The sequence below is a fragment of the Protopterus annectens genome, chromosome 11.part0 (assembly GCF_019279795.1).
Source record: "Protopterus annectens isolate FY-2018-M chromosome 11.part0, PAN1.0, whole genome shotgun sequence".
Taxonomy (NCBI): domain Eukaryota; kingdom Metazoa; phylum Chordata; order Ceratodontiformes; family Protopteridae; genus Protopterus; species Protopterus annectens.
The window spans coordinates 512,626,392-512,652,745 of NC_056745.1; the positions used below are offsets into that span (position 1 = coordinate 512,626,392).

The 26,354-nt window shown below is 44.8% G+C and overlaps 1 protein-coding gene across 10 annotated transcripts in view; it reads right to left on the reverse strand.

The window, feature by feature from the left end:
- CPSF6 (cleavage and polyadenylation specific factor 6) overlaps window positions 1–26,354 on the reverse strand; it is a 1,684,023-nt gene that overhangs the window by 1,004,213 nt on the left and 653,456 nt on the right. For all 10 annotated transcript variants that reach the window (XM_044088012.1, XM_044088011.1, XM_044088009.1 and 7 more), the window contains one exon: window positions 3,295–3,410. In XM_044088012.1, the coding sequence (XP_043943947.1) occupies window positions 3,295–3,410 (116 nt within the window). The remainder of the gene's footprint in view (window positions 1–3,294; window positions 3,411–26,354) is intronic.

The window sequence follows — 26,354 nt, forward strand, 5'->3', positions numbered from 1 at the left end:
CCCTGGGATATAGTCTCAGGATCTGCAAGTGGGGCCTTGTATAGGTGGTGATGAGTGTCTGGCACCCTGTAAAATCTATCTGGTTTGGCAGGGGCTGGAGGTAAAGTATCAGGAGCAGTGCAAACATCATTAAATGCATCATCCACAACAGGCAGAACTGGAGGTATAGCTAAGGGCCTATGTTGTGGTAAGTGCAGAAAGGTCCTAAGCCTTTTTCTTGAATCTGAGAAATCTTGTCCCTGCCATTGGAATTGTTCTCTCATGGCATGTAAGGTTTCCCCAAAGGAAAATTCCTCTGGTGGAGAGGCAGATGGAATGGATTCTTCAGCATCGGAATCTTCATAAGTAGAAAAAGGAGCCTCTGGCTGATCTGTAATGTCTGAGTCATCCGAAGAATCAGAGGACACTGGCTCGGGGGGCTCTGCTCTAGGTCTCTTTTCTGGAGGCTGAGAGGCCCTGTCTGGGTGAGATTGGGATCCCCTAATTAAGGATATTAAATCCTCTGCCAGAGTAAGCATTTGTGAACTAGAAGTGGGCCTATGTGAGGAGGGCTTAACAGGCACTGATTTAACAGTTTTGGCTGCTTTAGCCCTGGCAAAGGCCTTAATAGACATGGCTGCAGGAGGCCTAGCAGCACCACGTGCTGGGGTAGAGACATCCAAAGGGATGGTGTCTGATAATTCACTAGGAACCACAGTAGTAGGCAAAACTTCAGGGGCCGATTCAACTAAGGTAGCAGGAGCCTCAGTAGTAGTCATGGATTCGGCTGAAGATTGACCCGTTTTCTCGGTTTCGGCCGAAACCGAGACACTCGTGGCTTGCTTAACCGTGGTTTCGGCCGAAACCGCGGACCGCGAGTGTCGGTCTTTTTCTTTGCGGTTTTTAACAATTTGGGTAGTCGGAGGATCCGACGGCATAATGTACGCAAAATCTGAGCCGAAAAACTGTTCAGCAAACTCCGACCGACGCATAAGCGTTCGTCGGTTGAAGGAAGCACAGGCTAAACAGGCTGCTACGTCGTGGTCTGGGCCTAAACAAGGTAGGCAGTAAGAGTGGAAATCTTTATGAGGTATTTGTTTCCCACAAGTTAAACAGTTATTTACTTTTTCTGACATCGGCTGAGGCAAGAAAGAGTCCCCCAACGGGTACTTAGCTTTTAGAAGTCTTCGAAGTAGTATTCGGTAGTAGTAATCTCTGGATCTGACCGACCGGCACTTGCGAACAGCTTCTGCTTCGGGCGCCACGCGGCAAGAAAGACTGAGGAAAATGGCGTCGGCTGATGCCTTTATACCCGAAGACCAGCAGAGATGACGTCGGGTGAAGTGCGACATCAGCCGAAGCCGGACCCAGACTTTGAAATCCGGCCAACCGAAGGGCTGCCTGACGACAGGACAACCCATTTGTTATGACTGCAGATGCATCCTTGAAGGACATCAGTAGGGACAGTACCAGAGCTTTCAGACATGGTTTTGGGTGGAGGATTGGGTTGCCTGGTCAATGACCCTTGGAGGATAGACCTGGAAAGCCCTGCCCTAGCTCTAGAGACTAGGTCCAGTTTGTAATGTCTGGTGAAGGTGTAGACAGAAGTCCAAGTGACAGCTTCCAGGATGGAAGCGTAGTCAATTCCTTTGAAAAAGGCAGCTGAGGAAACAGCTGCCATGGTAGAGTGAGGTTTGACTTGTCCGTGTAGGGATTTTCCATGGAAGGAGTAGCATAGGTTAATGGATTTAGAAATCCATGAGGAAATGGTTTGCTTGGAGACTGCCTTCCCTAGGGCTCTGGGATGGAAGGAGACAAAGTTGATCTGATTTTTTGATAAGTTTACCTTTGTCTAAATAGTAACTCAATTGTCTGGACATCCAAGGAATGGAGTCTCCTTTCCGAGAAATTTTGTGGTTGAGGGCAAAAATCTGGGAGATTGATGGCCTGGTTTAGTGAAAGCTAATTAACCACCTTCGGCATAAAAGAAGGGTTGGTCCTTAGGGCAACTCTATCCTTGTGGAAAATAAGGTAAGAAAGAGGTAACCTTGACGGCTTGGATCTCAGATACCTTCCTAGCGGATGTAAGGGCCACTAGTAGAACTGTTTTTAGTGTGCTAACCTTTAGGGATACTGAATGAGCTGGCTCAAAGTGTGGCAATGTAAGTTTTTCTAGTACAAAGTTAAGATCCCAAGGGGGAGGGGCAGGTTTTTCCTGGGAAGCCTGAGATGAAGCACTCCCATGAGGAAAAATGTTTGGCCTCCAGTCTAGAAGCCAGAGGAGGGGAGATTGGCAGACAGGCAGAGATAGCAGATAAATGCACTTTGACGTATGAAATGTGTTAGTCCTGCGTGCAGCAGCTCACACAAATAGGAAAGGACTATAGGAATCGAGGTAGAGGGTCCTGGTTTTTCCGTTGACACCAGTGGGAGAGAATCTGTTCCATTGGATACACAGTTTCTCCTAGTACTAGGTTTTCTGGCCTCCTGCAGAACATTCAGTACATCCCCTGAGTATAGGTGTCTGTAGGGGATCAAAACCCTATCACCCCCTACTGTTATGAATACTGCAACATTTGACTAGGAGGCCATCTTCTACTTCCTGAAGCTCTTTTAAGATATAATCATGTTTAAAATAAAAAGCAGGCACAAACTTAAAACAGAAAAAAAATTACACTGTTAGTAAAGTATAGACCACAACTATAAAGGACCAGTAATGTGAAGACTGATCAAGCACACTCAACTTAAGCATGGGAATATGCTCTAAAAGGGATTAGCAACTTCAAAGTAGTTTTGCAGGCCTTCCACCTATGCGACCCAAGAAAAAAGGGACAAGTCCCCCAAAAAAGTGAAACTGAGTATATATTCAACATAGGAACTAAAAATCTCAAAACGTAGAAGTTATTCAGTTTTTTTTTGCTAAAAAAAAATTTACAATTTGCTGAACAATGATCCATCCATATGCAAAAGTGACAAGATCTGTGGAGTAATGCCACATAAGGGGATTATGGGTGGGAAAGTTTTAAACTAGCTTTAAAAGCTGTAGCATTGGTAATGCCAGAGGAGACAAATGATCTATTAGTCAGCTCATACGGACCAGATGAACAGGACACAAGTATTTGTTTTGCATGAGGTATTCCCTGCCTGTGCTTTTTACGATCACATCAAAATATCTAAACAAGTGTGAAATGGAATAAACATGCAAATTTAACCACCACTGGCAACAAAACTGGCTAACAAACCTCTATAATGAAAAACGAGGAAAAGGGCAGTGAATAAAAGTCTACTAAACTACTTAAAAGCAGCACTACTGACCAGCACTTGCATCAGAAACAGCCCTGGAAATGGCACTACTAGAGATTGCTCGATTTCTGTTCATGATCTCCTCAAACTCTGCCTCACTCAGAGGTGGCCTTGTTGAATCCAGGTCCCTGCCAGAAGAGAGAATCGCAACAGTTATACAATGAAAAAGCCATAGTAAATACTTAGACACAAGCACCAAGTCCTTCTCTGTACAAATTCAATAACGTGAAAAATAAAAGTGGAAAACTAGAAATGAGTTATCAAGCCAGACAAACTGTAATAACAGAGATCTTTGCCTATCTACCAAGCTAGACAAAACTGTAGATTTTTTTTACTAAGTACAATTGTGCAACGAAGATCTCTAAAGTAGATGAAGTCTCAATAACCTGCCAGAATCTGAGCTAAGTGCACACCCCACCCCAGGACTACCTCATGCTGTTTTCTACAAAGATGGCATTAAGCCTTGCTATCTTAAGATCTTTCCCAGAGCAGATGAAGTGCACATGAGAGGGGTTCCTACAATAACCTGAGCCATACAAGTTCCAACATTTGCAAAAATGTAGTCTTCAGGGAGCACTAGCAAATGGTGAATGGCAGTGACTCCCCAACCATCACAATGGCGTAAGTGTACTAAATTCTTTTTATGGATCACTTTCGCAATCAAGCTAAGACTACTGCCCAAATAAACCCCCCACCAGCGCTAGGTAGTTAGCCAAGATCCAACAGCAAAGCTGCCTGGCTCCAGACTGAATGCCTAATCTACAGCACTGAGTGGAAGTGTATGTACCTCATGGATGTCTTACGGGAGGATGCACCCCCCCCCCCCAAAAAAAAAAAAAAAAAAAAGGACTGTTCTGCTGCAAGCAGTAAACTATCCATTTGGAACCTCATTTAGTAGCAGATTTTATCCAAATAAGCTGCTGACCTGGCCTACCAGGGTTTTGTTTTACTAAGGTAATGTCATTTGTCTGAAGGCACTCGTGTTTTAGATTTTATTAGTTTATGGGTAACAAAAAGAAAGCCTTTGTTTTTCTTTTACCATCTCTGTGGTTCCAATAAATTTGTCATGTTAATCGTGAAATCAATGTTACAGCCATAGACACTACTACACATCAAAACCAAATCACAGGAAGATTTAGTTGCAAATATAGCCTATGCATGTACCCTGACTGATGCCTAAAACAAGCCTGCTTTAAAAATGTGCAACAGCCAATTGAGAGCCACAGACAGAGCTTAAATGGGTTACCAGCCTGTTCAGGCGCTAGTGGGATAACGCCCTCCACATTTTTTTTTTGCCTACCCCAATGTTAAAAATGTCCTCAGAAAACATGCGACTGGAGGGGATGAGCCCTACATCTTCAGGTTGGAATATATGATAAACCTGTCCTGAAACTGAATGGCTACATGTTGGAGTAGCACCAGTAGTTTTTCTCTGGCAAGTCTTAGCAGGAAGGACCAGTGCTGGCCAGGTCAGAAGGAAATTAAAATCTTCAGCCTGTCTTCCTTAATCTTTTGCAACATTTGTCCTTTGTTCACCAGGTTAGCCCCTTAAGACTGGTGGCCTCCTCTTGGAGACTCAATATAGTATTTACACTGCTGGGATAATCTAGCCAGAGCATCAGGTAAAAAATTGTTTTGTAAATTCTTACCATAACCATAGATGTCCTCTTCCATGTTGCAGTATTCTTGTTGTGCAATTTCCCGCCGCAGGCGACCAGTACGTCTGCTCCTATACAACAGCTTCAGGTTGGGTGTTGCAGCTGTGTGGGACATCACACGTAATGCCATAAAGCAGGGGCATTAAATGTGACATCTGCACTCTCAGACCAAGGAACTTTTCAGCCATAGACTACAGACACATCATGTGCTTCGCTCCAACAAAAACATGGGCAGGGGTTCTTCTAATTATCTTGCTAAAGCTTGGTTTGTTGTAGCAACTCACAGCTGATGTCAACAAAAAAAGCAACATACTCAGGAGTGCAGCACATGTCCAATATTCCACTGCTGTGCCAGCAATTTGAAAAACAGCGGAGTAGAAATAACTCCTACGGATGAACGAAAAGCAAGGACAAACAAATAGGTGAGGTAAAGAAAAGGATTGTGGGCACCTGGAACAGAACTACTTGAACTGTATTTTCTAGAGAAGCAAAATGACCTTCTGCACTATTCGCCATGCAGCTGATCCCAGTTCTTTTCCTTGTTTCCTATGTCTACATAAACTGACGCCCCTCGACTCTCTACAAGGGTTGGGGCCACAGGGGAGATAGAGGCATGCTGGGACAGTGTTATACTGTTGTCACAGGGTTCTCAACTTAATCCCCACCCTTGCACACTAGTAACATTAGGAGGCATCAATGACTGCCCTCACTTCCACAAAGGCCAACGTTAACTAGCTTCAATGACCACCCTTCAGCAGTGCACCACAGTAGTTTCCACAATCTCCAAGGAAATATCATGTGCACTCTGGACATGCCTCCACCCAAATACGCACACCTATCCTCACCTGTCAAACACCTCAGACAACCAAGCCACTAACTGAACCCGGGTCATCTGGGTTCTCTACACAACAGCACTGGAGTCTTACTAGTACCTTGACAAACTAGAAAGACTTTTCAATATTCATGCATTGGAGTCAGAGAAAGACCTGCACGGAGGTTAGCTCAGAGTTTTGTGCTGCCTCTCACATCTGTATCTTGCCTACTTTACAGACTAGCTGTAGAGTGCCACCTTGTTTATGCTCCACACGACTACGGTAGTTTGTTCTGATGCTCAGGGGGCTAACTGCCAAATGTGCCAGCAAGCTTTTATAAGATAATGAAATGAAAGATCCACTGGACTGGAGCAAGAATGAATTGAAGATGGTGCCAGCCAACTACCCTTTACACAAACATCCAAACCTCAGAAGGGGAAGAAGTCCATCAGGCCATGGGCAAAGATAAAAGCTATAGTATTCAGGATGACTCCAAGTTTCCGCAGGCAGGAAGCCCCAAGTAAAAGTGGAATAACTCTTTGTAAATATGTAAATATATTTTTAGTCTGTAAAAATATTGATATGTATATTACGATGTGTTTGCATTTCTGCTCTCACCAACGTTCTTGTATAACTGATTTTGACCATATTTTTAACTCAAATGTTTGATTCTCTGTAAACTTTTTTTTCTTGGAGCTTTCCTCCTCAGGTCTCCACTGAAAATGGACCACAAGCCCAGCTGGACAAACCCAGTTAAATGTGAATAAAAATAAATAAAATATGAATGACATCCAGAGTTACCCAATCTTTTAAGAGGATTACCAATAAACTTTGGACTGCTTTAACCTTGTACTTAGAAAATAAAATAAAACAAAATACAACATATGTACAGCTCCGACTTGTGTGACAAAGTCCAGAAGGTTTACAATTGTTGCTTGAAAGTGTTTGCATAAATATTTTTACATCCCAAGCAGACTTCCACCCCCCCCGGGTGCAAAGAGTTGGCAGATTTTAAACATTCCCAACAGAACACACTGTCAGAAATATTGGGGGGGGGGGGCGCGAATGGCTGTAACTAGGTAATAATTCTTCTGCGCTGGTGCACATGATCTCAACTCCCAGACACAGAATAGCCTTAAGTTTAATTCTAATAGCTGCCAAAAAAAGCAACTGCTAGAAAATGGAAATCAAAATCTAAACCCACTATATGAAGTTATGAAAACTGCGAAAAACTGGAAATGGAAACTTTTGTAAAGGGAAGGAGCAAATTAGATAGAAAAATGGAATCTGTGAACAATACAAGCAAAATAATGCTCAGGAGCAGCAAGTTAAGGTACAGCATGAATTAAACAATTTATGTAATACTGGACTAAATGAGAGTTGTAAAGAAAATCTATGCATAATGCATGTAAATGAAAAATGTTATCACGGTTTTCTTTTCAATTAATGTCTGTTTTAAGTAAGTGGTGTTTAAAAAATGACATTCAAAACCCACTGGTCCTGAATGCCCTATCCTACCATCTGATATACAATCCTAGAAACCCTCCTCTCCCAAACGGGTGGTAGACTGTTCAGAATTTGGGGGGGGGGTGCAGAATGGCTAAGCTACTTTGGTAAATCATGGCCCTGACAGTGAAAATTCTTAAGGTTTGCTTATTTTCTGCACTTTCATCACTCTCCCTTCATAGGCATAAATTTGCCTTCGCTAGCAGAAAGGACAAGAGTTCAGTAGTCCCCCCTGCTGAATTTTAGATGCCAGACTATGAAAAAGCTGCTTGACTGTCTGCATACTTTTAACATTTAACCTAGTCTTTAGGACATCTCCTTGAGGAGTGGACCAGGACCAAAAAGGACTTTCCTTTATCCAAAGGCACCTAGAGGATTCTCAGTCAGATATCACAGAGGCTATTTTCAAGCACGACAACCACAAATACCTGACCTTGTTGCTGCCACATAGGGAATTTCCACTGTACCATAGCCACAGTTTGTGGAATGCCTTGCAGCCTGTGCTAACAGAAAGTACAGTTGTGTACACTAACAGAAATGTAGATGTTAGAGTGTATTCACTGTTGCAGTCATCACCTTTGGGAATATCCCTGCTGTGGTAACACTCGGCCAACCCAAATATCAGTCTCGATGTTTTTTTGTCGGCTGTAGTCTGTCGTCAGGTCGTCAGTGATATAAAGCAAGGCAGACAACTTCATTACATCAGTTTTTCTTGCCCTAACCCATCAGAAGCATAAGGAGTTAAGGAAAAGTGGTCCCAGTGGCAAAACGCCACCATGGAAAGCTTATAGCCCCCTAGTGGAAGACACTATATGGGGGATGGAGAGGGAGAAACCAGGACTGCAACAGTGAATACACTCGAACATCTACATTATGGTAAGTGTACACTACATTACGGTAAGTGTACACAACTGTACCATGTTCTTTATGTTTCACTGCTTCAGTCATCCCCTATGGGAAGATTCCCAAAGCTGAGGAGAGGGGTGAAGGATAGCTTAAGAGTCTTAGGCATGGGTCAGGAGGCCCTGCAGAACTGCAGAGGCAAACCGTGCCCTAGACTTAGAAAAAGCTTTGTAAAGCCACGGACAGAGTTCAAGGTGACAGCTTCCAAGATGCTCCAAGTGGGGACTCCGAGGAAGGCTGCGGAAGTGGAGGCTGCCCTAATGGAATGGGTATGGACAGACTTGGCGGGGTTCCCATGTAGTCTGCAGCAGAAATGGATACGGTGTGCTATCCATTTGGAAATGGTTCGTTTGGAAATGGGCTTCCCCTCTGCCCCAGGGGCAAAGCTGACAAGTAGTGGGTCTGTTTTTCTGAATGGTTTAGTGTGGTCCAGATAGTATCAGAGTTCTCTGTGCACGTCTGGCGAGTGTAGAATTCTTTCCCCCTTGTTTTGAGGGTTGGGAAAGAAGGTTGGTAGGTGTATGACCTGGTTGAGGGTCACATCAGATACCACCTTGGACATAAAGGAGGGATTAAGTCCTCTGGGAGACCTTGTCTGCATGGAAAATGAAGGGCTCAACAGCCATGAGAGCCTGAAGTTCTGATACCCTTCTGGCTGAGGTGATAGCTAGTAAGAAGGCAGTCTTCCATGTGAGGTATTTTAATTCGGCAGAAAAAGCAGGTTCGAAAGGAGGTAAGGTTATTTTTTCTAGAATATAATTCAGGTCCCAGGATGGCATGGGAGGCCTTCTGGGAGGTCTGATATTAAGAAGCCCCTCTGAGGAATTGCTTAATCAAAGGATGAGAGAACAGGGGTGGGTCTGAATCGTAATGGGTAGAAATGGCACAGGCATGGATTTTAATAGAAAAAAAAAAAAAAGAGGCCACTAGTGAGCAACTCAGCTAGGTAATCCAAGACAAGAGGAATGGAAGGATGGGAGGTACTGGCCCCCTTTGGACTGGTTCCAGGAGCAGAATCTTCCATTTCTCTGCATACGATTTTCTGGTGCTGGGCCTTCTGGCCTCTGTGATGTCTAGGACCAGTTTGCTTAAGAGGGACTCCTTGCTGGCTTTTAAGGTATAAGCCATGCTGAAAGATGAAGTCTGGGTGCAGTATCTTCCCCCTCACCTGGGTCATGAGGTCTGAGATCAGGGGAAGCTGCTTGGGGGAATGTAAGGTTAGGTTGCACAGTAAGGGGTACAAATGCTGTCTGGGGCAATCTGGAGCAATGAGGATGGCCTTTGGTCTCTCCTCCCTTATTCTGATCAGTACCTTGTGAATAAGGGGCAGGGGAGTGAAGGCGTACACAGAGGGAGTCCCCAGGGGAAGATCAAGGCATCCACCTTCCATGCTAGGAGGTGATACTCCCTGGTACAGAACTTTTGCTGCTGGTGGTTGAGGTACGAGGCAAAGAGATCCACTTCTGGAGTCCCCCACTCCAGAGTGATTTGCAGAAAGATTTCCATGTGAAGCTGCCATTCACGGGGCTCCAGTAACTCTCTGCTTAGGTGGTCTGCCAGAGTGCTGTTGACTCCTGGTAGGTATTGGGCAATTAGGTGTAGACCCATGGAGGTGGCTGTAAGTCAGAGGCTCATGGCTAACCTACACAGGGGGCAAGATTGGGTTCCCCAGTTTGTGGACATACCACATTACTGTGGTACTGTGTTTTTATAAGCAGAACCCCTGGCCTGAGTTTGGGTTTGAAGTACGTCAGAGCCTTTAGTGGTGCCATTTCTTTCTGAATGATGTGCAAGTGAAGCTGCTGGGCATCCCAAACACGCTGGATGCACCCGCCTGCTAGGTGAGCGCCTCAAGCAATGTCTGAGGCATCAGTGGTGTGGTCTGGCTGGAAGGGTGGAGAATGAAGGGAAGACCCTTGTTCCTGGCACAGGCCTTTGCCCACCAGAGAAACTCAGCCCGTATACATGGGATCAGAGGGAGAGGGGCCTCTAGAGACAGAGTGCTGGCACCAAAGGTTTTTTAAATACCACTGAAGTTGTCATGTGAAGCCTGCCCAGGGGAATGAGAAGGATGCAAGATGCCATGTATCCCAGGGCTTGTAGGAATTTCCTCGCAGTGAGGGGACTTTTGGAAGTCAGTTGGGTAGAGAGGCAGGAAAGCTCTGCTCTTCTGGGGATAGGAAGTCCATTTAGGATGCTGACTACCTCAGCTCCCAAGAAAATAATCCTCCTGGTGGGATTTTGTTTTGATTTCTTCTTGTTGACAGTGAACCGTACAGAAGTTAAAGTGATTTGACAAAGAAAGTCCTGGAGCAGCTTTCCTTTGCACTCTGAATGAGGCAGTCATCCAGGTAAGGTCAATTCTGTATACTTCTCTGTCTGAAGAATGCTATGGCTGGTGCCAAGCATTTGGTAAACACTCTGGGAGCAGTAGACAAGCCAAAGGGCAGCGCAGGGAACTGAAAGTGCTGCGAATCTGCTCTGAAGTGCAGGAATTTTCTGCATGATTCCCTGATGAGAATGTGGAGGTAGGCATCTATTAGGTCTTGGGTCACTACTCAGGCATTTTTTGTTAGCATTTTTTTGTTAGCATAGGCAGCAGCTGCTGCAGTTCGCATTTTTAATCTGGGGATGACCAGGAGACGTTCAGAATGGAAAGACCCAGCATTGGGCGCCAAGTGCCCTCTTTTCTGGGAACTAGGAAAAGTCTGGAATAAAAGCCTTTGCCTGTTTGATCTGAGGGGAAAGGTTCTACTGCCCCCTGGGATATGAGTTTGGACCCGTTTCAATGCCTCTGCCCACTGATTTGGAGGCAAGTCTGGGTACCCCTCTTGGAATAGGGAGTTCGCTGAAAGAGAATGTGTATCCCTGAGAAATGATTTTTAAGGCCCACTGGTCCTTTGTTACAGAAAGCCAATTGACTTTGAAAAGGGAAAGCCTTCCTCCTAGTTTTTGATGAGAGAGGGGGAGGGGAAGACATTGAGTGTTTGCACAGAAGGTTGGCTTAGAACTCCCTGCCTTAACGGAAGTGGTCCAATGTTTGCTTCTCTACTGGCCCTGGGAAAGGGGCCTGGATGGTCTGTCCCTGCGGGGATTACCCTGGCCCTGACTGCTATGTGCAGGGAAGGACCAGAGCTTAGAGGAAAGTTTCAACTGAATCTTGGAAATTGAACTTGAAAGAAATATTTTACTGTTTGCATAGATTTTCTGTGTCTTCGATCTTTTTAAGCACCTCTTCTGCTTTTTCCCCCAAAAAAGCGCCCCTTATCTAGGGCTGCATCAATAAGTTTAGACTTGACATGATAAGGGAGAGGTTGTTCCTTCAGCCATGCAGGTCTCCCAACAGATCCTGTCACTGCTGCCCTGCTAGAAGCTTCTAGGGCGTCATATCCACAATGCAATGAGTATTTGGCCACTTGACAAGCAGAGTGCAGTAAATCTGCTCTTTGGCACTGGCACAGTCAGGAAAGGTAGCAATATTCTGTTTTAATTGTTCCAAACATTTGATATTTTGACATATGGAACCGACAACAGAGTGCTCCGATAACTAAGATTGCAGGTGTACACTTTTACCCCATCTGTCCAGAACTCTGGAGTCCTTGTCAGAAGAGGATTCTTGGCAGAAAGTACAGTTTTGTACCTACCATAAATGTAGATGTTCGAGTGCTAATACAGCTGCAGTAATCGCAGATGGGTTTTCTGCCGTCAGGCGGTCCCTCGGTCGGCCGAATTCCAAAGTCTTGGTCCGGCGTCGGTTGTCGTTGCGTTCTCTTCTGACGTCAGTGAGGCCAGAGTATATAAGACACAGCCGACGCCATGTTCTTCAGTCTTTCTTGCCCCAGATGTCAGGTGCCCCCCGAAAGAAGGCAATACATAAATTATGCTTATATGAGTATACATGTAATGCAATATAATCCAAAAACAGCGGTTGCAAGCAAATAAACCTTAGAAGGATAACCCAGTCAGGCTGTATGAAGAGGTTGTTAGGCCCCATGCCTTTACCAAGTGGGGAAGGAGGGAGGGAAACCTGTACTGCAGCTATTAGCACTCGAACATTTACGGTAGGTACGAAACTGTACTATGTTCATCGTGCATACAGCTGCAGTAATCACAGATGGGTAGAATCCCAAAGTTACGCACAGGGTGGTAGGTACTAGGAGGAACTGGGTTGAGCCAGAATGCCCTGCAAAACAGCAGTGGCAAATCCTGCTCTTGTTCTGGAATATAAAGGCAGGTGGTAGTGTATTGTGAAGGTATGTACAGAACTCCAAGTGGCTGCCTCCAGAATATCTTTGGTAGGAACTCCTCTGAGGAAGGCTGTAGAGGTAGCTGTGGCCCTGGTGGAGTGTGATCTGATACCTGTAGGAACAGATTTCCCATGATAGGAATAACAAAACCGTATGCAGTGGCCTATCCACTTTGAAATAGTCTGCTTGGAAAATGGCTTCCCTTGAACAATACAGCATAGGACACAGAGTTGTTCTGATTTCCTGAAGGACTTTGTTCTGTCCAAATAGTAACGTAGCTGCCTATGGATGTCTAAGGAATGTAGCAGACTTTCCCCTTTGTTTTGAGGATTGGGGTAAAAGGTAGGAAGGTGTATGGCTTGATTTAAAGCTACCCTAGATACCACTTTAGGCATAAATGATGGGTTGGTGCGAAGGGAGACCCTGTCCTGATGGAAAATGAGAAAGGGCTGCACCGCCATGAGGGCCTGTAATTCCGAAACTCTACAAGCTGAAGTGATAGCCAGAAGGAAGGCAGTTTTCCAGGACAAATATTGCAAATCTGTTGAGGCAGCTGGTTCAAAAGGAGGCAATGTTAATTTTTCTAGTATGTAATTAAGATCCCAGGCTGGTATTGGTTGTTTCCTTGGTGGTCTAATATTCTTAGCCCCTCTGAGGAACTGTCGTAAGAGTGGGTGAGAAAATAAAGGGGGATCCGTGTTGTATTCTGCAGAAATAGCTGAGGCATGGATTTTTATGGAAGAAAATGAAAGTCCACTGTTCAGCAGCTCAGCTAGATACTGTAATACCTGAGGCAAGTTCAGTTTTCTAGGGTCCTGGCCTTTTTCGCATTCCAAGAACAAAACCGCTTCCATTTTGCGGAGTAAGCTTTTCTAGTAGATGGTCTTCTGGCCTCCAAAATGACATCCTGCACCTCCTTGGAGAGTAGGGTCTGTTCTGGTGTTAAGGAATTTTCCATGCAGCGAGATTGAGTGCTTTCAGCTGACTGTGGAGAGTTTTGTAACTGTGCTGAGTCAGCAGAAGTGGCATTAGAGGCAGGGACCAGAGAGGAGTATGTGTTAGGCTCCTCAGCAATGGGTACCAGTGCTGCCTTGGCCAATCTGGAGCAATCAGTATCATCTTCGGTCTGTCTGCTCTTGCTTTCAAAAGTACCTTGGGCAGAAGAGGCAGAGGTGGGAATGCGTAAACTGTCCATGCTGTCCAACTGAATGAAAGGGCGTCCACTCTCCAGGCCTTTGGATGAAAGGTCCTCGAACAAAACTTTTCCAATTGATGATTCCTGTGAGAGGCAAAAAGATCTATGTCTGGCCTCCCCCACACTTGGGTTATTTCTGCAAACTCCTGCGGATGTAACTTCCATTCGTGTGGATCTGTCATTTCTGCTTAATTTGTCTGCCAGTGTGTTTTCCAATCCTGGCAGGTACTGTGCTTGAAGTTCGATTTGCCATTCCAGAGCCAAGTTCCAAAGGGTCATGGCTAGTCTGCACAAGGGGTATGAATGTGTTCCTCCTTGTTTGTTTATGTACCACATTACTGTGGTGTTGTCTGTTCTTATGAGTAATTGTCCTGGATGCAGGAAGTCCTTGAAAGCTGTAATTGCATTTATTACTGCTAGCATTTCTTTTTGATTGATGTGGAGGTGCTTTTCTTTTTGGGACCATTTGCCCTGGATGCACCTGTCCGTCATGTGCGCCCCCCAAGCGTAATCTGAGGCGCCTGTTGTGATAGCTTGCTCTGCTTGTGGCTTGCAGAATGGGAGGCCTGTGTTTGCTTGACATGCTTGGGCCCACCATAGAAATTCCTTTTGCAAACATGGGATTATTGGTAGTATTGTTTCCAAACTGTGACTGTGTTGAGACCATAGGTTTTTTAGGTACCACTGAAGTTTCCTCATATGCATCTTTGCAAATGGGATTAAAAGAATGCAAGATGCCATGAATCCCAGAGCCTGCAGGATTTTCCTTGCAGTAAGCCTGGTACTTTTTGCTAGTATTTTGAAGTACTGAGATAGTTGCCCTTGTTTTTCTGGCGTAAGATAGGCCATCTGGGTGTTTGTGTCCAAGTTGGCACCCAGGAAGGTTATTTTCTGAGATGGTGTTAGCCTTGATTTCTCTTTGTTGATTGTGTATCCCAGAGCATGCAATAGCAGTGTCACATATGTCAGATGTTCCAGAAGTATGTGCTTGCTGTCCGCTTGGATCAGGCAGTCGTCCAAATAAGGGTAAATTTGTATCCCTTGAAGTCTGCAGTAGGCAATCACTGATGCCAGGCACTTTGTGAATACTCTGGGCGCAGTAGATAAGCCAAAGGGCAATGCAGAGAATTGATAGTGGATTGAACCTGCAAGAAATCTGAGGTATCTTCTGCAGCTTTGTCTGATTGGGACATGCAGGTATGCCTCCTTGAGGTCCAATGTTACCAGCCAAAACTCCTTGCCCAGCATGGGAAAAAGTTGCTGTAATGTGAGCATCTTGAATTTTGGTACGAGTAGAAATGTGTTTAGGATGGATAAGTCCAAAATGGGTCTCCAGTCGGTTCCTTTCCTTGGTACCAGAAAAAGCCTTGAATAAAAACCTTGACCTTGTCCGTGAGAAGGTACCTCTTGAATAGCTCTCATGCTTAAGAGCTTTGAAATTTGTAGTTGTGCCTCTGCCCTTTGATTCTGTGGCAGGTTTGGCATGCCTTTCATTTTTGGAAGAGTGTGGAAATGAAATTTGTAGCCTCTGTTTATAATGTCCAGGATCCATTTGTCTGTTGTGACAATATGCCAATTGTTTGCAAATAATGCTAGCTTTCCTCCTAAAGGTGCTGCCAGCTGAGACGCGCTTGGCATGGAAATGAGGGAGTCATTGGGTTTGCTTCCTGTATTGTTGTGCACTGTCCTCGCCACCTCTTGGTGCTGGAGTTTGCCATTGTCGTCCTCTATATGATCCTTGTGATTGCCCTCTGCCCCTTGTGCATCTGTATCTACCTCTTTGGGGCTGGTCAGTGGCTGGAAAGGACCAGTTCTTTGAAGGCCAATTTCTGCTAAAATGTGGTGGTTGGACCTGGAAAAAAGTTTTGACAGTTTGCATGGATTTGGCTTTTTCTTCCATTTTCCGTAATATGTCCTCAGCATTAGTACCAAACAGCACATCCTTTTGTAAAGGAGCATCTAGAAGTTTAGCTTTCACATGATCAGGCAAGTTTTGTTCTCTAAGCCAAGCATGTCTGTGAATGACTGATCCCGTAGCAGCCACTCTACTTGAAGCCTCTAGGACATCATAACCACATTGTAAAGTGTGTTTACCCACTTGCTCTGCACAATGCATCATATCCTGTAACTCCTTTAAATCTGGTTGTTCAGGTTGAGACATTTTGTTCCTTAATTGTGATAACAGGAACTGTTGATATTTAAGCATATGAAACTGACAATTTAAGGCCCTCATGGCTAGGGTGGCCGAGGTATATACCTTTTTACCCCACCTTTCTAAAGATCTTGATTCCCCTCCTGCAGGAAGTGGATTCTTGGCAGTGGAGGCCTTCAATCCCTTGGGGCCTTGTGAAATGGCTTCAGGGTCAGCATTATGGCTTTTGAAGAGAAATTGGTGAGAGCTGGGTACTCTGTAATACCCATCAGGTTTGACTGGTGCAGGAGGCAGAGAATCCGGGTTAAGGCACACCTCCGAATAGACATCATCCAGTATGTCCAAAACAGGGGGTATAGCCAGAGGTCTGTGTTGAGGTAACAAAAGAAATTCCTCAAGTCTTTTCTTGGAATCTGAAAAGTCTTGGCCTTCCCAATGGAAGTGTTCCCTCAAGGTGTGCAAGGTTTCCCCAAAGGAAAAATCCTCAGGAGGGGATACAGAAGGGATGGACTGTTCTGCATCCGAATCCTCAAAAGGAGAGTAAGAGTGTTCCTCTGCATCAGAATGTTCTGATAAAATGGATCCCTGATCAGAAGAGGGGGAATCTTCCTCCACTCTGGGTCTCTTGTCTGGAGGGGGTTGAGAACTTCTGATAAGAGTAATTAAATCCTCAGCCATTTTAAGCATCTGTTTTTTAGGTATGGGACCTGGAGATGGGCCCTGTGCAACAGGCCTCGTGGGATGCCTGGCTGCTTTGGATTTAGTAAAGGCCTTAATTGAAAAAGAAGATGAGGGCCTAAATACACCATGGGTGGAGGTGGACCTGTCCACATTAGTAGGCTCAACATTAGCAAAGGCTTTGGTTGTAGTCTGGGAAAGGGCCGAGGTCCCAGCGGTCTCGGGTACAGAGGACACCGCCAAAGGAGTGTCGTCGGTAGTCAGGGACTGCAAAGGCATCTCGCTGAGAACCGGACCACGTGTAGCCTGTTTTGGCGTGGTGTCGGCGGGGACCGCAGGCCTCGCGTGTCAGTCCTTTTCCTTGCGTTTTTTGGACAACATGGTAGTCAGAGTGTCCGACGACATTTTATAATCAAAAGCTTTACCAAAGTAGTGTTGGGCGAACTCCACCCGACGCTTAATAGTGCGTTTATTGAAGGTAGCGCAAAAGCGACAGACCGAGACGTCGTGGTCTGGGCCCAAACAAGGTATGCAGAGGGAATGGAAATCCTTATGCGGTATTTGCTTCCCACAAGAAATACAATTATTAACTTTTTCTGACATTGGTCTGAGGCAAGAAAAGTTTTCCCAACGGGGTACTTAGCTTTAATGAAGACTTCGGTTTCCAAAATTTTCGTAATTCAGGAGCTGGCCGACCGGCACTTGCAAACTGCTTCTGCTTCGAGCACCGCGCGGCAAAAAAGACTGGAGAACATGGCGTCGGCTGTGTCTTATATACTCTGGCCTCACTGACGTCAAAAGAGAAAGCGACAACAACCGACGCCGGACCAAGACTTTGGAATTCGGCCGACCGAGGGACCGCCTGACGGCAGAAAACCCATCTGTGATTACTGCAGCTGTATGCATGATGAACATCTAGTCTTAGCTCCTTTAGGTCCCTGTGTAATGATCTCTGGGTCTGCAGCAGGATTCGGTACAGGTATTTGCGAGAATCCGGTACTCTGTAGTGCCTGTCAGGTTTACTAAAGCAGGAGGGAGGGCGTCAGGGGCCAAGCTGGATTCATGGAAATTATAACCCACCACTCCTAAAATTAACTAAACTAAGTCTTTTCTTAGACTGTAGGAAGTCCTGAGATTCCCATTAGAAATGTTCCCTGAGGAAGTAAAGGGTTTTCCCAAAGGAAAAATCCTCTGGAGGGAAGGCAGAAGGGACGGATTCCTCTGCATCTGAATTGTCAATCAGTTAAAGGATGCTGTTCCTCCAATAACAGAATAGTCAGATTCCTCAGAATCCTGTTCGGTCAATTTCTGGGGAAGGGTGCCTTTTCCTTTTACTAGTGGCCTGACTACCCATGGATAAGGAAGAAGAGATCCTCCGTCATTTTAAGTAATTGTGCTTGGGGTGGTGGAGCAGTAGAAAGAGGGTGGCTAGAAGCAGATTACCTAGGAGTGGCCTGGCTTCTAGGCCTGAGAGAATCAGTCTGTCTGACAAACGGTAGTCAGATGCGAAGACGTCATTTTTTGTCTAGATTCGGTAGTGCGAAAGTCCTCTTTGGAAGCCAGTGCCTAGGTCGCAGCTCCGGTCCCAACCAAGGGAGAGACAGCCAAAGGCTCGGAAGACTAAGATTTCTGCTGCATGCCGGACTCCGAAAGGCTCTCGGTAGGGGCCTGCGTAGATATCGAATCGGGCATTAGAGGCTGAGAAAGCGCCTCACTGAATTCTGGAAAACTGACGACCTGCTTAGCAGTAGCATCAACGGAAGGCTTAGCTTTGTGTGGTCTATCTTTATATCTATGCTTTTTCGGAATGTCCACAGATTGCTGGCAGACTGATGCCATATCTGAATGCGAAGACTGAACACAAATAACGGTCTACAAAAACAGCTCTACGCTGAATGTTTCTCGCATTAAAGAGGGCACAGAACCGGCAACAGGGCCTAAACAAGTGACGCAGTAAGAATGGAGGTCTCTGAGTGGGATCTGCTTTCCACAGGTGAGACTATTAACTTTCAGACATCGGTTAGTGCAAGAAAAAAGGACCCCCAACAGGGTACAAGTTTTTTACAACTTTACAAGTTTTCAGTTGAAATTCAACTTCTGTTAGAAACCAATCGGCACTTGTGTGAACTGCTTCTGCTACGGGCTCCACAGCAACAAAGACTAATGTAATGGTGTTGGCTGCCTTACTTCATAGCAGTGACGACCTGACGTCAGACTACATGCGATTGCAGCCGATGCAAAAAAAAACTACTCTGGTATTAAGGCCGGCCGAGAGCTACCAATGCAGGGATAAAGTACAGTTGTGTACACTTACCATAAATGTAGATGTTCAAGTGTATTCACTGTTGCAGTCATTACGTTTGGGTTATCTGCTTGCAGGTAGCCCTCAGTCGGCCTGATTAACAGTCTTAGGTCCTGCGTCAGTTGCTCTCTCTTCCGTGACGTCAGGTCATCAGGGGTATAAAACATGCAGCCAACGTCATTACATCAGTTTTTTTTGCCCCAGATGCCAGGTGCCCCCCTAATGGGAAGCAATTAAATCTAAAAATATACAAGGTTATACCTCAAACAAAAAAGCAAATACACCAAAAAGCTTTTAAGCATTGAAAAGTAAAGAGGTATAGCCAAAAGTCGTCATGGGGCTGGAGGGGGGTAACCAGGACTACAACAGTGAACACACTCGAAAATCTACATTTATGTACACAACTGTACTATGTTCTTCACGTTTCACTGTTGCAGTCATTACATCTGGGTAGATTCCCAAAGCTAAAGATGGGAGGAGGAATTGAGATAACATTAGAACCAGCTATAAGGCAATGCAAAAATGCAGTGGCAAAGCCAGCTCTGGATTTAGAGAAAATTGGCAAATGGCCCCTCTGAGGAACTGCTTGAGCAGTGGGAGAGAGAAGAGGGGAGGTTCTGTGTTACAATGAGCTGAAATGGCGGAGGTGTAAATTTTTATTGAGGGAAAAAGAGAGGCCCTTGTGAAGCATCTCAGTTAAGTATTGTAAAATCAGAGGTAAATTGGGCACTGCTGTGCTCATCCCTTGAGATTGGTTCCAGGCACATTAGTACTAGGTCTCCTTGCTTCTAAAATGACATCCATCACTGGTTTACTGAGGGATGGTAAAAGAGAGCTTAGGTAATTAGCCAGGCTGCTAGGTTCAGTGTTTGAAGCTGAGGGTGCAGAATCTGTTTCTTCCGCCGAGACAGCAGGGTAGGAGTCTGAGGCAGGTGTCATGGGGCCAACAGTGACACTGCGCAGGAGGGGGTACCAGTGCTGGCATGGCCAGGCTGGTACAATCAAAATCATTCTTGGTTTGTCTTGTTTGATCTTTAGTAGTACTTTGGAGAGCAGAGGCAGAGGAGGAAAGGCAAACTGATTTTTCCAGCTGAAGGACAGAGCATCCACTTTCCAAGCATGTCTGTGGGAAGTTCTTGCACAAAACTTTTCCAATTGATAGTTCTGGGGGGAAGTCTATATCTGGGCTCCCCCGTTTGCTTGTCAACATGTTGAAAATCCTTGGTTCCAGTTTCCACTCGTGTGGGTCCAAGAGGGTTCTGCTTAGTCCATCTGCCAGTGTATTTAGTTTTCCTGGCAGGAACTGAGCTTGTAGACGTACTTGGTAGCTCAAGGCTGTGTTCCACAATGCCATGGCTAGTCTGCAGAGGGGGCAAGAATGTGTACCCCCCCCTGCTTATGTACCACATAACAGTGGTCTTGTCAGTCTTTACCATTAATTGTTCTGGAAGAATGTGGTCTTTGAAGGCTGTCAGAGCATTCTGTACAGCTAACATTTCTTTATGATTGATGTGAAGTTGCATTTGAATTAGGTTCCATTTGCCCTGAATGCACTTCCCTGCCAGGTGCGCCCCCCCCAATGCATAGTCTGATGCGTCTGTTAGGGTTTGGCCGGCTGGGGGTAGTGTGAATGGTAGTCCTTTGTTTTGGTGGCAGGCCTCTGCCCACCAAAGGAACTCTAGGCGTAGACAAGGAATGATAGGAATCTTTGCTTCTACAGCCCGAGGATGTTGACACCATAGACTTTTTAGATACCATTGTAGTTTCCTCATATGCAGTCTTGCATATGGAATTAGGAGGAGGCCATGAACCCCAAGGCATGTAGTATTTGCCTTGCAGATAGCAGGGTTTTTGTGACCACTTGTCTGAAGTAGGTTGTCAACTGAATTTGTTTCTTTGGCGTGAGGAAAGCCATCTGGGAAGTTGTATTCAAGCTTGCTCCCAGGAATATAAATTGACAGGGTACCAGGTGTGATTGCTTTTAGTTTATGGTGTAACCCAGACAAGTTAATACCCTCTGTACAAAAGTCAAATGATTCAAAAGTATGTCCTGGTTTTCTGCCTGAATTAGACAATCGTCCAGGTACTGGTATATTTGAATATTTCTTTACCTGCAAAATGCAATGACTGGAGCTAAGCATTTTGTGAGTACCCTGGGCGCAGTAGATAAGCCAAAGGGCAGTGCAGAGAACTGATAGTGCGTGTAGCCTGCTTTGAAGCTTAGGTATCTTCTGCAAGATTTCCTGATTGGGATGTGCAGGTATGCTTCCTTTAAAATTTAGTGTTGCTAACCATGCATCTTTGCTTAGCATATGAAGGAACTGGTGACGAGTCAGCATCTTGAATTTTGGAATCGCCAAAAAGGTGTTTAGAGTAGACAGGTCCAGGATAGGACGCCATGAATGGTCTTTTCTGGCTACTAGGAAAAATCTCAAGTAGAAACCTTGCCACTTTTTCTCTTCTGGTACCAACTGAATAGCCCCTATGCTTGAAAGAGTACTTGCTTTGGGCCTCTGACCACTTCGGAGGCAGATCCGGCTAACCGTTTGGAGTTGGTGACGTGTGGAAATGAAATCTGTATCCTTGGGACACTAATTAAAACCCATTTGTCCTGGGTAATGAGTCCCCAGCTCTTTGCATGAAGTGCAACCTTTCCCCCCAAAGGGGAAGTCAGTTGAAAAGTGCTTGGAAGTTTTAAAAAGTCAGAGACAGTTTACCACCAGGGTGGGGGGGTGGGGGGGGGGTATTACTCTCAAATTGGGAAGTGGAGGCCCCCCCGCTGCTTAGTCCTGTGCGTCCCCTGGGACTGAAGCCTGGGTGCTCTGCTGAAGCTGAGTTTGGACTGAAGGTCTGGAAGAGGCAGGAAAGGACCAATTCTTAGAAGGCCAATGCCTACTGAATCTTGGAGGTTGTACTTGTAAAAAGTCTAACAGTTTTTTCCAGCATCTTTTTAAGAACTTCTGCCTTGTTGCCAAACAGGTGGCCCTGATTTAAGGGAGCATCCAGTAATTTCGCTTTAACATAATCTGGCAAGGATTGCTCCTTAAGCCAAGCATGCCTTCCAAGTACAGACCCAGTTACCGCAGTCCTGTAAAATGCCTCTAACGAATCAAAACTACATTGCAATGTATGTTTACCAACTTGTTCAGCAGAATGCATAAAATCCTGTAAATCCCTATTTTCAACAATCAGGAGTCAACATTTTCTGTTTAAGCAATTCAATAATATGCAACTAATACTTCAACATATGAAACTGGTAATTCAAGGCCCCAATGGCCAAAGTTGCAGAAGTGTATACCTTCTTATCCCAACTATCCAGCACCCTGGAGTCTCTATCAGAGGGGGTAGGATTTTTGGCAGTAGTAGCTTTAATGCCCTTGGGTCCCTGTGAAATAATTTCAGGATCCGCAGTAGGACTTTTGAAAAGGAACTTGAGAGTCAGGAACCCCGTAATATCTATCAGGTTTTCTGGAAGCAGGAGGTAGAGAGTAAGGGACCATGCTAGATTCCAAAAAGGCATCATCAACAATGTCCAGTACAGGAGGTATAGCTAAAGGCCTGTGCTGGGGCAGGTGCAAGAAATCCCTAAGCCTCTTTTTAGAATCAGAGAAATCCTGATTTTCCCAACGAAAAAGCTCCCTGAGAGTATGCAAGGTTTCACCAAAAGAGAAATCCTCTTTTTTTTTTGGGGGCAGAGGGAGTAAGAGTCCTCAGCATCAGAATCCTCATTAGGTAGATAAGGGTAAATTCTAGGTCTCTTACAGGGGGGAAGGTTGGCTTCTCTTGATTAAAGTAATAAGGTCTTCAGTCATTCTTATTTGTTCTTTAGGCATAGAGGCCTGACCATGCGGGTCTGGGTGTAAATTTTCTATGCATGGTTCGAGTTTTAGGTCTTGAAGAAGATGGCTTCGGTTTAATATGCAAGTCCGTAGGCCTGAATACACCCTCAGAAGTTAGTGCCTGCACAGCGGCTCCGGACCCAACCAAAGTGGAGACATCTGCAGGTTCCATAGCTGAAGCATCTCACGGCATCCTGGACTCCGAATGGGCCTCAATAGAGGCCTGCGAATCTGAAGTAGCGGGTATCAGAGGCTGTGAAAGCGCCTCCCCGAGTACCGGCAAACTGGGCAGCCTGTCTCTATCTTTGTGTTTCTTCAGAATGTCGGTAGTCAGATGGCTTACAGAAGACATATTAGGATAATTGAACTGAGCACCAAAAAATTTAGAAGCACAAATATACCGATGGATAGTTCATGGTTTAAATAAGGCACAAAACCGACAGCGAGGTACGTCGTGGTCAGGGCCTAGGCAAGGAATACAGTACGAATTAAAATTTTTATGAGGCATTTGCTTTCCAAAAGAAATGCAATTATTTACTTTTACTGACATCGGTTTAGAGCAAGAAAAATTTCCACAAAGGGGTATTTAGCTTTTAGTTGAAGACTTTGGTTCTGAAGCTCAAAAACGAAAATTTCAGGAGTCTGCCGACCGGCACTTGCGAACTGCTTCTGCTTCAGGCACTGCACAGCAAGAAAAGAAAGACTGGGGTAATGACATCGGCTGCATGTTTTATACCCTTTCTAAAAATTCAAAAAACAAACTGGTGAAAAAAACACCCTTGCAGGCCCAGCGCCTTTAAACTCCTAGACTCAAATAGATGTGTGCAAAGTTCTTTATAATCCACAGGTTATGTTGTAAACAAGAACGCCAATAAACAAAAATTCTTTGGTCCAAGAGAAAGTAGCATTATACACTAAGTTTTTGGATGACATTTTTGTCATCTTCAATGGTACTCTAGATAATGTTAATAACTTGGTGTCGTTTAATGGCTCCACAGAATTTTTGAAATTCACATCTGAGTTTGCCATTGACAAGATTACTTACTTGGACGTGGAACTAGAGAAAGATAGCAGCTTAAATCGCTTCATGGCCAGCATATATTGGAAGCAGACTTTCTCGAATTCTTATCTACACTTTGACAGCAAACACCCATTACACCAAAAGAGGGCTATCGTGAAAGGCCAATTTGTTCGAGCAGCCTGTATGACATCAGAAAACAAGAAATTTCACGAGGAGTGCAAGTTCATCTTTGGCATGTTCGTCAGCAGAGGGTACCCCGAAAATTTTGTCACAGAATTGAATTTGGAAGTGCAGGGGAAGAGGGCCAATGGCCACTTCCACCCCATTTTGGGGAATATGGAGGATGGGTCTTTATGTTTACCTCGCCAGTGAGTCTGATACTTTTAGTTGTTCTTTTGTAATTTATTCAACTTGGATGCAATGGACATTGTGTCCATTATAAAGAAAAACTGGCGCTTATTAACCGAGTCAATAGGAGCATTTGGACTATTATCGCCCCCTAACGTTACTTTCAGGAGGGGCCTTATCAAAAACATCCTGGAGTCCAAAGTTGCTGGTGCCTTCCCCAGAACTGGGATGTTCAAATGTAACATGTGCAGGTACTGCAGACACATTAAAGCAAGTTCAGCTTTTTCCATCAGGGATAAGAAATATCTCATACAAGGAAGATTCAATTGTGCCAGTAATCGGGTGGTATATTTAGCCCAGTTTTCGGTCTGCCCAGGTTTCTACATCAGCAAGACTGATAGGAAACTACAGGAACGAGTATACGAGCACTTATATGCCATCAGGAAGGGGAAGGTAGACAACGCTCTGGCCAAACATATATTAGATAATCTAGGTCACGAATTTTCGTTTAGAGTCATCGATCAACTAAACCAGGAGTTTATGGGGGGACCCGATTCTTTAAGACTTGAATGCAAGGAGTTGATGTGGCAACTTAAGTTGGAAGCTTACCATTTACCTGGACTTAACAGTATGCTTTCCATCAGTTGCTTTCTCAAATTGAGAAGCCTAGTGAGGTGAAGCCCCCTGGAGTGACTTAATGCCATCTGGGAACATATTCTTGGGTTTTACCATTTTTTATTTCACTTCTGTGTTCACTATTTATTGTTTATACTAATGTTTATATTAACACTTTTGGGAATCTTCTTTCCACTTTTATACTTATTTTTAAAATGAATCTAATTTTTCTTGTGGCTATTGACACATTTGATCATTTGTATTTATATGTATTTATGGCGGCTTTAAAATTCAATATTTGGAGCATCATAGGTTTACCAGCATTGATGGCAGGTATGAGTAGTACATACCAAATTGTTGATCATTTTGGCCGCTTCTTAGTTAAAAATTTTCAAAGTGTAATTATGTGCCTTTTAAAGGGGAGCCGCTAGGGGGCGCATTTCAGTGGAGTAGTGATGTATTTATAGTGAGACAAATGTGTGGTGCAGTTTGTTTTTCTGAGGAAGTTGGTGCAGAGCGCCGACGAAAAGCTTGTTTTTAAGCTTAATAAAATTTCAATTTGTTTTTTTCGTTTATTGGCGTTCTTGTTTACAACATAACCTGTGGATTATAAAGAACTTTGCACACATCTATCTGAATCTAGGAGTTTAAAGGCGCTGGGCCTGCAAGGGTGGTTTTTCAGTTTGTTTTATACCCCTGACGACCTGACGTCACAGAAGTAGAGACAGCAACCGACGCAGGACCCAAGACTTTGTTAATCAGGCCGACTGAGGGCTACCTGCAAGCAGATAACCCAAATGTAATGACTGCAACGGTGACACACGAAGAAAATCCCCACAGGTGATGACTGCAACAGTGAAACACGAAGACCAACTGTTTCAGATACCAAGCTGTAACCTCTTCTACTTTAGTCCCAATTTTCTCTAGCAAGGATTGCTGGTAACTGACATCAGCCTAGACATAGGAACATGGCCCTAAAGAAGGCTACTTATGTGAAGGCACAGTCTTGTCCTTTCCCTTCAGTTTCTTGAATACCCATTCAGCGGGAGTACTAGAGGAGACCGTTATCCAAGGGGCATTAAAGTGCTCCAACTTTACATGGTCTATAAGGAGTGCAGCTCTCAACTAGGCACATCTCCAAATGTCCTACATGATGCATCCAGAGTTATTGGGAGTGCTTGGCTACCTAAGCTAACAAGTCAGCTAATTTGTCTCTCATTTTCCAACTTTACATCCTCATCTTGCACTCCCCTCTGTACACAAGAGCTTAAAAGCTCAAAATTTCTTTCAGCCAAGTGGATCGCCACCACAAATGCAGACTTCCAAGTCAAAAACATCATATCTGAGGACCCTGCTGGTTCAAAAGGAGAAAAAGTAAGCTTCTCCAACACAAAATTGTAGTCCCAAGATGAAGCAAGAGCTATTTTCTGGACTCAAGGTGGAGGATATCCATAAGGGTCCATTTTGTCAAAGGACTGGAGAAGAGGAAGCTGATGGGACAAGATGGCACTGCAGAGGCAAAAATCTTAGAACGAGAAAGCCCTTTTAAAAAAACGACAGACAAGGAACTACAGAAAACTAAGTATGCAGGCATGGCAGATCAAAGCTCTGGGGCGGGATAACAGTAGCTGTACTGTAAAGCCTTTTACCCAAACCTGTGTACTCCACTCTCCACATTCACTGGCAATAGGGTTCATGGGTCCTTAGATGTAACTGGAAAGTAGAGTTGGGTCCACTTGCCGTAAGTGCAGATACTCGTCTTTAGTGCTGCTCTAGTAACTCCTTGTATTTCCTGT